Source organism: Lycium barbarum, chromosome 10 (genome assembly GCF_019175385.1).
Source record: "Lycium barbarum isolate Lr01 chromosome 10, ASM1917538v2, whole genome shotgun sequence".
NCBI classification, from domain to species: domain Eukaryota; kingdom Viridiplantae; phylum Streptophyta; class Magnoliopsida; order Solanales; family Solanaceae; genus Lycium; species Lycium barbarum.
Window position 1 is genome coordinate 121,942,117 of NC_083346.1, and position 12,574 is coordinate 121,954,690.

The 12,574-nt window shown below is 38.2% G+C and overlaps 1 protein-coding gene across 1 annotated transcript; it reads left to right on the forward strand.

Moving 5' to 3' along the window:
• Positions 1-10,563: 10,563 nt before the first annotated feature.
• LOC132615164 (uncharacterized) lies at positions 10,564-12,361 on the forward strand. The gene has a single exon (XM_060329743.1). The coding sequence runs from the start codon at positions 10,730-10,732 to the stop codon at positions 12,239-12,241; it is 1,512 nt and encodes a 503-aa protein (XP_060185726.1). The 5' UTR covers positions 10,564-10,729; the 3' UTR covers positions 12,242-12,361.
• The last annotated feature ends 213 nt before the right edge of the window (positions 12,362-12,574 follow it).

Consider the following 12,574-nt stretch of genomic DNA (forward strand, 5'->3'; position numbering starts at 1 on the left):
GGAGTAATAATTTAGAATTTTTTTTTCTTGCTCCAAATCGTACTTTTAACATGTCAATTATGTGAAAACACTTTGTTGATGAGTGATAGACTGACAATAAGATTTGATTTTTAAAATTTACGCCATATTATACTTGTTTCTTATTCTGATTGCATCAAAATTACTCATATTTGGGAATTAGGTGTGCAAAGTTACCGCATTTAGCCTAAGATTAACCATCCAAATGTATTGTGCCTACAATTGTTTCTTTTAATCTTTGCTAAAGTTGAGTTGGAACCGTGCACCAAATTGGTAAAAATTAACCACCAACTTATAACTTATACTCCATCTCTTAGAGTGGAATGAAAGCTAATTACCGCATTTAGGCTGGATTAACCATCCAAATTAATAGTGCCTACTATTGTTTCTGTTAAACGTTTTTGCTAAGTTAAGCTCGAGCATGCACAACATTGGTAAAAAAAATAACCACCAACTAAATTACACCCCATCTATTAAAGTGGAATGATAGCTTTAAAAGTTGATCAAAACAAAGTTCAACCAATAATTTCGGTACGTACTCAGATCATGGCAGTGACAATTCAGTCAAAAAAGAACTATTTTCATATAGGTGGGTAAATATTTCAAAGGCTGTATATTTTTGAAAATTTTACCACAAGGGAAAATCTTGTTAATTAATTTTGTGGTCCTTATTGTATCTGAGTCTAATTAGAATTTCTAGAGAATATGTAACTGAATCCGCGACTTAAGTAACATAAAAAATAAAAAGTTGAACCAAACTAGTACAAAAAAAATAAATCAAACTAGTATTCACGCACGAAATTCGTGCGTGAAAGGACCAAACTGCAAAAATGCAGCTTGACCCTTTCACGCACGAAATTCGTGCGTTAAAGGACCAAAGTGCAATAATACCATATACTCCTTTCACGCATGAAATGTAATAGGATATACTCCTTTCACGCACTAATTTCATGCGTGAAAGAGCAAATTCCCATTTTTGCCTTTCACGCATGAATTTAGTCCGTGAATGGAGCATTATTACCTTTCAAATCACATTTTTTTTCATACTTTGGGCAAAGATTAGTCATGTTTCAAAATCCCAAAATATCAATATTTTATATAAAACTTAATATCTTTTTTTGCGTACAATAATGTCGGCTCATTACATCAAGTCCACCTAAACGTTTGGATAACCGTTTTAGGAGTTCTAAAGTGCCCCGAAGTAAGTTTTGAAACTTGTCTATTTATAGGGTTTTGATTTTAAGTGTTTTATTATATTTGAATGTTCAAATATAAATATTTGATTTAATAATAATTCATCCAATACGAGAGGTTTATACTAATTTAAAAATAATTCATTCCATCTAATTACAATACTAATTCAAAGTAATACAATAATAAATTACAATAATAATACAATTTTCAAGTTCTAGAGACTCTATTACTTCGAGAGGTGCTTGTACTACCACGACCTTGTTTCCCACAGGAACGCTTGTCATGGCCATATTGCTTACAGGTAGAGCACTTGCGAGAATAAGTTCTTTCACTAACATCCATTTGATTGGGTCTACGACTTCGTGAGTTAATGCCCAATTTCCTGATGTAATCCTTGTTAGCAACCATCGAAAACGGTTCGTTTGGCCAATAAGCTTCATTACCAAGTGGGTGGAATTGACCGGAATATGCTCTAAGGTAACTGTGGACCTTGTATTCCTCCGCCACATAACTTGTTACCGTTTTTCTCATTCTCTCGAAGCACTTGACAGCATGAGAACACGGCATGTGATACGTTTGCCACTTACCACAAGTGCACGTTCTTGTTGCCTCATAAACGTTATGCACGTTGCCACCCTTACCATTGTGATAACCCGTCCTAACTTCGTAGACATGTCGAATTGGGTCATACTCGGTCATTTGGTGGTGCTCACATTTTTTTCTATAATGCTCCATAGTTTTGAAGGGCTTTGGCATCCATGTCCCGCCGTCGGCTAATATCGCTCTAGCTTGGCTTGTCCTAACAACAAATCGCTCCACAACCTGCTTGAAAGTCATTCTCGCCATTGCGGTGACAGGTAGTCCTCGAGCTGATTTCAGCAAGCCATTGAAAGATTCTGAGCTGTTTGTTGTGAGCATGCCCCATCTTTTGCCTCCATCAGCATGAAGCGTCCATTTTTCAACTTCGAGCTTTATCAACCAAATATATGCGGGTTCACTCACTGCCCTGATCAGATCCATTTTTGCAGCCCATTTTCGTTGTTGATGCTCCATCGCAGCCCCCCACATCAATTTGTTTAGAGTGCCATTGTGAAACGTTGATTGCAAATTTGCCTTCAAGTGCCTTAAACAATAGCGATGGTAAACAAAAGGAGGCTGCCACCCTGGTAAATTAGCCATATTGTGCAATATGCCTTTATGACGATCAGACAACACGCATATGCCGGTACGATCCTTAATAACATGAGTTTTCAAATGGGTCAAAAAGATCCCCCATGTGTCGTTGCTCTCGTTAGCGGCAATTGCGAAAGCAAGAGGAAATATTGACCCATTGGCATCCATTCCTATTGCAATTAGGAGCTTGATGTCGTAGGCACCATATACATGCGTACCATCTATGGATATCACTGGTCGGCAGTGAGCAAAACCATCAATGCATGGTTTGAATGTCCAAAATACGAAGTTGAAGATTTTACCCTCTATAAGCCGCCACTCTACAACAGTACCATTATTAAAATGTTGTAGAGCTGTCATATACCTTGGCTGCGATTGAAAAGAAGCATGCCAATTTCCAAAGACCATCTCAAAAGCGCGTCTACGCCCGTGAAATCCCTTTCTGTTGCTTATAGTTTTTCTATATATGGTTTGAACGTTTCGAATACAATCTTTGATGGGGATCCTGCACAAGTTTAAACAAACAACATTTAGTAATTGATCTTTTAATCGATATAAGACATATGATGTACTAGGTAGGATAAGTTACCTTGGCGTTTCGGCAATGTCCTTAAATAATACTTGAGCAATCATGTTTGTATCTAAATTATAATGATCTGCTCGATTTTCTTCCATATCACAAGTGTGTCTTTCCCGGAATTTTGTGATAGCCCACATACCATCAGGCTTAACAATTCCCCGAAGCAACCACTCACAGCCTTGATACCGTCGTTTACAAACTAGTCTCCATATCTTTGAGGTTGAAAGATCAACCTTAAACTCCCTCATGTCCTTAAAACAATAAATTTTGACAGCCTGTTGCAACGCCTTTTTGGATGCGAACAACATTCCCTTTGCAAGGTAACATCGATCTTTGTTGAGATCATTTGGTTCTATCCAGTTTTTTTGGCGACTAACATCATCTTCTCTTGTGAAGACAAATGCATCATCACGACTCTACAGGCTGTCAAGATAAGGGATATTGTTAGAATGCCACTGAATTGGGATTTCAGAAGTTGGGTTTTCAGCCATCGGTGGTGGTACGTGGTGGTGCATTGGTTCTTGTTGGTTTTGGCTTTGAGGAATACTATTGGTCATACCAACTTGAACATCGTCATCGTCTTCATCATCAGTTACCTCTGCATTATTAGCTATTTCATCATCATCACTTGATGATGACTCATAATAATTAGGAAAATCTTCATTATCAAGTGCATTCATCCTCCTACACGAAAAGTAACATATTTTAAATACCAACTTCATACATATGTATAGATAAATTAATATCAAGGTGATGAACTTACTGTCGTTCATAAGCACTGTCATGGTGTGGAGAATGATCAACTCCACCGAACTGAGAGGATTGACCAACATCCATATTTGGTACCACTGGTGAGTTTTGAGAATAGTTCCTATAAAGATTTGAAAAACTGGTTATTACCAATTTATACAACAAACACATGCTACTACACGTAATAATAATATAAAAAACTCATATTTACCAATTTTCGTTGTAAGCTTGATTAAATTGCTGGCTTAGATTTTCCAGCGGCACTTGACCACTCAAAATGTCTCCATAGGAATTAAAGTCCCCATATGTGTTACCATGAATAGGCTGGACTTGAGGGATTTCTTCCCGAGGTATCTTTTCAACATACATCTCAAGAACATTAATGAATACTAAATCACGATATTCTTCCGGCGATCCCAAATAATCACTCAAAAATTCATCATCGTTGATATTGTGCATGCCATAACGCACTACACCGTTTGATATTGTTTGTGGATATCTGCCAGTTATTGAGATTCCAAACTCAGTGGGTGTAGTTTTCATTCTTTCGTGCATGTACATGACTAGTGTTTCATAATCTAAATTTGTTGGAAATTTAACATGGGCTTTTGGTTTGGTACTATAACGAATGGAGTAATTGTACTCGACGATATCTCCATCCCAAAATAGTGAAACCTTAACACGTGAAGCATTTTGAGACATTTTTTCAATGAAGTTTGATTTTTTTTATGACTTGTAAGACTTACAGTTATGCAATTGATGAGTTTTTCACTCGTCAAGCCTTCAAGTTAAACAGATTCCTGAAATCGTCATGCGTGGTGTGTTGTCAAATCAATACTTATAGTGCGTATTAAAATGGTGCGCAATACAAAACGATCAAATATTGCAGCAACGTATTGTCAAATCAAGCCTTTATGTGTCATAGAATCCTGAAATGTTGTCAAATCAATACTTATAGTGCGTATTAAAATGGTGCGCAATACAAAACGGTCAAATATTGCAGCAACGTATTGTCAAATCAAGCCTTTATGTGTCATAGATTCCTGAAAGGGTTAAATATATTGTCAAATCAAGCACAGGTTTTAGGGTTTATGGTGCACTTTCACGCACAAAATCTGTGCGTGAAAGGGGAAAATATGCTTCCACTTTCACGCACAAAATCTGTGCGTGAAAGGGTTAAATATATTTTTCCGCTTTCACACACAGATTTTAGGGTTTATGGTGCACTATCACGCACAAAATCTGTGCGTGAAAGGGGAAAATATGCTTCCACTTTCACGCATAAAATCTGTGCGTGAAAGGGTTAAATATATTTTTCCGCTTTCACGCACAGATTTTAGGGTTTATGGTGCACTATCACGCACAAAATCTGTGAGTGAAAGGGGAAAATATGCTTCCACTTTCACGCACAAAATATGTGCGTGAAACGGTTAAATATATATTTTTCGCTTTCACGCACAGATTTTAGGGTTTATGGTGCACTTTCCCGCACAAAATCTGTGCGTGAAAGGGTAAAATACATTTTCCACTTTCATGCACAAAATTTATGCGTGAAAGGGCATAACGTCATTTCACGCACAGATTTTAGGGTTTATGTGGTAGTTGATGCACTTTCAATTTACGATATGAAACAATAATAAAGACTAAATATGCAAAAAAAAAAAAATATGTTATTTACGATAAATTTTACAACACTAATGTATATACACTATCGAGGATGGGTCCCACATGTAGTATGCCAGAGACTATCCCTAGGCCTAAGGCTCATACCATCCCCACCGCCCTCGTCATCGTCTCCATCGCCTTTTTTCCTCTTAATAACAGGGCGCTCCAAGTCATGATCATCATCTCTTTGCCTGGCACGTGCTCCCTTGACTAGAGCGTGCTTCTTCTTGGGATCTGGTCCTGCTGGCACACTCAGAACCTCAGGCTGAGTTAGGTCTGGTATCTCGAACTCTACCTCGTCGGGAGTCGCCACCTCAGGCGCCGAAGGATGAACCTGAAAAGTATATAATAATTAGTACCATTTATTATTTATATTGAATACATTAACGTTATTTATTTAATAGAACCTGTGTGTCAACGGGCGCCTGAGTAGGCTCCTGAGATAGGTCTGGTGGTGAATATGAGGTAGTCTCCTGGATGGGTCGCTCTTGTGGACCCACAGGCGTAGAACAATGAACTTGAAATAATATATAAATAATTTGGATTTGATGTATTCTAAAACGGAACTGAAATAAAAAATAATTAATAAATTATGTCCACTTTATTGTAAAAGTCAAACCTGTGTGTCGACGGCCTCCATAGATGCCTGGTGAGAGGGCTTCTGAGCGGCCGCTGGAGCAGGAGATGCAAATGGTGCCACATCAAACACGAAGTCCTCGAACATGGAGTCGTCAAACTGCAAATGTAGGCCACCCTGTAGATCACGAACAGGCCGCTCACCCTGTGGATCATGAACTGGTGGATCTGAAAGTGAAGGCCAGGGCATATAACCTGAAAAAAGGTCCGGCGTATACAGAGGTGTCTATGAAGTCGACGGCCGGGAATGAGAAGTCGATGGGATATCTGTCGACGGAGCCTCATCACCTCTGCCAGCCCTAGCACCTCTGCGACGGCCACCAGCTCCTCGGCGACCACGCCTACCTGCTGCCCCAGGTGCGACACGGGGAACACGCTCATGGAGACGCTCAAAGTCATGTGCCTGTCTCATACCAGTCTCGGCAAGCTCAATCATCCGTGTTGCGTATTCCGCCGTCTCGGGGGACTCCGTACGGGCAGTGCTCTCATAGCGCATCATCTGAACGGTCCGTACCTGCATATGTTTGTCAATATTAACAATTGAATAAATTTGTAAAGTAGTACATAAGACGATGGTTTAAGTTTAAGACTAATAAAACTTACCAGCGCCTCGTACGCTCTTGCGAGAGCTACATATCCCAGGCCATCTGGACGACTCCTAGAGGGGTTGCCAATAATGATGTGAGTGATCCGCATGTACCACTCCATGTACACATGGATGGGAGTGTCATGTCCGATCACCGCTAGGCTCGCCATTCTCACATCCCAACTCTGGACCTGCTGTTGCATATGGAGTCGCCATGCATCATCGACGCCCGCATGCTCGTCCCTCGCATAGTGGTCATGCTCCCAAACCGTAGCCACGGGTATATTCTGTACATACCCAAACTGCCGTAACATGCGGTCGGGCGCGTGATACTCAACGATATCCATATGTATCAATGGACACCGCGACAGCCACATGTGCTGACCAGCCCTACAAAACGCCGGCAGCTCATCCAAAATATGATCATACGGCGTCCATATAAAAGCCTGTAAAAAGAATTGAACTAGTTAACAACAAAAGACTAAAATAGTAGTTATGTGGTCTAGCGTGTGAATCCAAAATATGAACATATCGTTTGCGCCGTCATGCGGTCTAGCTGATCCCTAAACGGGAGAAGGCTGTGGTGCATCTCCCCACGCCGGCGTACTCCTCGCGACCATCTCCGCGCGTATGGCATCGGGACAGTAAGATAGTCAGCGGGAGGGTCAGCTAGGATGGGCTGAAAAGGTCTCAACCTAGTCCACACCCATATCTAATATAGTCAATTAAAAAAAAAATATCAATCGTCGTTTTAAATAAATATATTTTGTGTATAATTACACACACTTAAATATATTACCTGAAGAAGCGAGCAAAATGCAGGGACCTCTACCCTCGTGCCTATAGAACATCGGCATAATCCTCGATACATGTAGCCCAGCCCAGCAGTTCCCCAACTATAACATCCTATCTCGGCGAGATCGTCGATATACCGAAGATACCTCAAGCTCATATGCGAACCCGAAGTGTTCGGGAATAGGATGGCCCCGAATATGATGAGTAGGTATAGACGCGCACGTCGATCAACATCAGCCTGAGGCGTGTCCTCTCCAATCGGATGCTGCATGTCTGTGAGACGCAAGTGAGCGTAAAGGGCCGACAACAAAAGCCGACTCTGGCCGGAAATATGACCATCCAAAGCCGCGAAACCGGTGAGCCTAATTAACTCACCCCGGTAAGGCGGTAGCAAGGAGGCTCCTCAATATACAATGGGCGTCCATCAACCTGTAGCCCATAAATGACCTCCACATCCTGAAGGGTAATGGTAGCCTCACCGGTGCGGAGATGAAATGTGTGCGTCTCCGGTCGCCACCTCTCAATCAATGCCGTCACTAGCGACCTATCGTGCTGTACCCGACCAACTTCGACGCACCGGTAGATACCGCCCCGACGTAGTATATCCAGGACACGAGGATGTGGTGGGCGAGCAGCTAAGATCTCCCATGCTGAGTCCCCTAACCGGGTACGGCCCTGAGACTCAGGCTGCAGGTCGGATGTCCATATATGTTGCGACCTATGCTCGGGCTGAAGATACATTAACTCTCGGTCGAAGGGCCCCGGATCAAGAGGGTGGTGATCCATCTATTTTACGCATTTTAAATAAATCATTAACAAGTAGTATTAGTATTAGTTATGTAATCTTTTATCGAATATTTTATTAAAGATTGTGGTGACTCATCTGTTTTACGTATTTTAAATAAATCATTAACAAATAATATTAGTTATGTAATCTTTTATAGAAAATTATATTAAGGGTTTTCAATCCTAAGCTACGGGTTAAGAATCCTAAACTAACGGTTTTCATTCCTAAAATATAAAGATAAGTCAAATAATTAACAATTAGTTAGCATACAATTAGTATAAATAATTAATAAATAAACAAATAACTAACTAATCAAATAATTAACAAGTTATTATCACATATTTAATAAATAAACAATTAAGTAACTAATCAAAAAATTAATAAATTATTATCGTATATTTAACAAATAAACAATTAACTAACTAATGAAACAATTAAGAAATTATTAACAAATAAACATATGGCTTAACAAAAACAAAATAAATAATTAGCCAGTCTAACAATTAATAAATACTTAAGTCGCTAATCCAACAATTAATAAATACTTAAGTCGCTAATCCAACAATTAACAAATACTAAATAAACAAGCAGTAAATAATTAACTAATTAACAATAGATAAACAAATAAAAAAAAATGAAAAAATGGGCAGCCCCAACAGTGCACGGACTGCCCAAAAACACACAAAAAAAAAAAAGAAAAAAAAAGGGTAATGCACCACAGTTATACAATGATCATGCTTAGGATAATAATATATTTAACAATGTAATAGAAAATTCATAGTGAAATACCTAGATTAAAGCTTTTTTTGAGTTTTTGAAATATGTTATACGCCGCTCTATTCCGAAATCCAACCTTAGAAACTTGTTCCTACACTTCAATATACCAAGAATATTGAGTTTTGGATTGAAAAATAACACGAAATTATCGTTTTAAGGGGGGTGGGACCACTGGAAAGGGGTTTAATGGGGGTGGGACCACTGGAAAGGGGTTTAATGGGGGTGGGGAAGGGATTCGTCGCTGTTGGGGAAGAAGACGGCCAAATATATGTTGACCCATTCACGCACGAAATTCGTGCGTGAAAGGTCAAGGCTGTGTTTTGCACTTTGGTCCTTTAACGCACGAATTTCGTGCGTGAAAGGGTCAAGCTGTATTTTTGCAGTTTGGTCCTTTCACGCACGAAATTCGTGCGTGAATACTAGTTTTTTTTTTTTGTACTATTTTGGTTTACCTTTTTATTTTTTGTGCTACTTAAGGCGCGGATTCTATGTAACTCGATGGAAAAGAACTACTATTAGCCTAATTAATCTGGGATATGTGATGCTATATGTAAATATCTGTACATTTAAAATTTTCAAACAACAAGTCGAAAAATTGACTTGCCCACAAAAGACTGATTTCCATAATTTTTCATGTAACACAATAGAAGATCACATCAATTGAAAGTTAATTGCCCCAAAGATGATTTCTAAATTAAAATTAAGAAATGCAATTATGACTTTTTTAAAAAATAATTCAACTAGAAGAAAATTTATTTTTATAAAAGAAAGTCTCATTAATTAATTTTGTGATTTCAATTGTGTGGCAGTCCAATTAGAACTTTACAAAACCTGTTATTTCGTGAACGGTAAAGGTCTAAATATGTCCTTGAACTATTACAAGAGGTCTAAATAAACCCTTCATCCACCTATTTTGATTCCCTATTTTGACTTACTTATGTCCTTTGACTAATGGTCAACAATGAATTATTATTTTTTTAAATTACACGTGACAACTTCTTATTGGCCAAAATTTAAACACACGGAAAATCTAACTTAAAAAAGAGACACCACTACTAATCTTTTTCTTAAGGGGTGTGCAAATGGCTAAGTAAACACTCCTTTTTATTCGAATATGGTACTCTGGTTGGCACCTATATAAATTTGATATGATCTTCGTATGCAGTTCAGATTTTTTTTAGATTTGCCCTTATTTAATTGATGTAATAAATAAGTAAGAGTTTTATTAAATAAGAGTTGTTTAGTCAAAATATTTTTTTCTAAGGGTTAGTGTTTTCTTAAAGGCCGTAAAAATGCTAAGTACGCTTATATTGAAATGGAAGGAGCAACTAATTATTAACACGTGAATAACTAAATCAAGCATAGCTAATAATGCATAGATTCTCTCCTAATTAATCTCTGTATTTGCTAAAACCACAACTCTAACCGTCTACCAAACCACCCTGAGTAATTACTCACGCTTTAGACGATATTTTGGGAATTTTATATTTGATCAAAATCTACTAAATTATTATTGTCTATTATATTATTGTTATACATGCAACTTTGTTCTAATTTATTTCCATCACTAGTAACACATTAACCCCTTTAAGAGAAAGAGACAACAGAGAAACTCCATATATATGGAGGTGGGAACCTTGAAAACCACTTAGAGAGAGAGAGAGAAACACAACATCAATAACAATCACAAAACCACAAAGCTTTCTAGATAGAGAAACAGAAAGAAAAACACACTGTCTAGCTGTGTGAGAAAGTAAATATAGTAGGCATGAAATTCACAACAAAAACCAAAGAAAACAATAACAACAACACCAACAATAGCAGCATTAGTAAAGAAAGTTGGGGTATGGGTTTTTTCTTCATATTTTTCCCCGAAGAAGATGATAACAATATCAACAACAACAACAACAACAACAATATTCACAACAAAAAACACAACTTTTCTTTGTCTTCATCATCATCATCATATTCTCCATCATTTAAATCCATTAACACAATCCTCAAGCGTTCCAATTCATCTCATCTTATCTCCAAAGCACAATCAACAATTTCAATTTGCGCACTTTTAATATTCATCACACTTCTCCTCTTCACTCTCTCTACTTTTGAACCCACAAATACCATACATTATCACAAACAAAAACACCCACTTCCGACCCGACCCGGCTCTACCCGACCCGTTTCTTCCCGACCCGTTTTATTCCCACATGCATTGCAAGGAATGGGTTCGTTGTATAGAAGAGGAACAAGAGCCATGCAAGACGTCATTGTCGCACACGTGACCGAATCTGTAACGGTAAAAGAACTGAAGTACTTCCTTCGTTTGGTGCACAGAACTGGATCCACTTGTAAATCCGACATTGTATTTATATTTTCATCAAGAACCACCTCGTTCGACAACGTCATTGTCGCAGAGAACAATTCTTTCTTGAAGATCCTCAAGAATTATACCTCGAATTTCGACCCGGCCAGTTCCGACCCGACCCGGTTTGACCCGACCCGGTTTGTGGTTTCGGGTCTGAAAGAGAAGGAAAGTGGAGAACCAATATGGGGTAGGAAAATTCGGAGCAGTAATAACAACACTAATGGGAACAACGTGACTGAGTTGACTCGTGATGAGTCAACTCGGTTGAGTTATGGCTCGGTGGTGGGTTTTGATGTAGGCGAACTCGATAGCGAGAACTCGTTATCGGGTTTTTTAGAACATGTTCCAATGAGTTTGAGAAGATGGGCTTGTTACCCGATGTTATTGGGCCGGGTACGAAGGAATTACAAGCACGTAATGTTAGTGGACGTAAAGGAATTTATCGTACTTGGTGACTCACTGAGTCAACTCAAGAATCGTAGTCCTGAATCCGTTATATTAACAACAATTCCTAGTAAGAGAAAGAATTCCGAGAAAAGACAAATTAACTCGGGCATTGTTTTTGGTGGGGCTCGAGGTGTACGTAGACTCGCAAACGCGGTGTTAACTGAGGTTGTTCGGGTTATAATAATGCAGCATAAAAAGAGAAACTTGGTATCAGAGTCGGTACTGTTTAATCAACTTGTTGGGAATGAGTTCATATTGAAGAATGTGAATTTGGTAGTATATGGTGAGTCAATTCATGAGCTGAGTTCACTCACTGGGTTATTGAACTCGAAATCGGGTTCTAATTCGTTTAATATTTCGAAATTTCCAATTATTAGGCGTGGAAATAGTAATTTAGATGTTAGTTATGTTTTTAAGAAGTATTTGTGTTCTTCTTCTTTGGATTCTATAGCTTATAGTGATTGTTAGTTAGTTAAGGAAAAAAGAAAATCACAGGTTTATATATTTTTTATATATTTTTTTTGGGAGTTTTTGTAGTGTTTTGTTCATAATACAATTTGTTCAATAGCATTTTGATTTTGGTGTTAAATTTGTCATTTTTTTAAAATTAATATTTTGCTCTCCTATATTACTTATGGAGGAAGAAAAGGAGAAGGAGATAATTGATAGTGTTCAAATTGATATTGGCAATTTCGTTTGTTTACTTTATTTCAACTTTTTGAGAAAAATTATATATACATTATAGTATAAAGAATTTTTATATTACGTGTACAGTTTAATCGATTATTACTCACTATTGAC

What these genes read in the sequence shown, in the direction of transcription:
- LOC132615164 (XM_060329743.1), top strand. Translation starts at nt 10,730, where the DNA reads ATGAAATTCACAACAAAAACCAAAGAAAACAATAACAACAACACCAAC.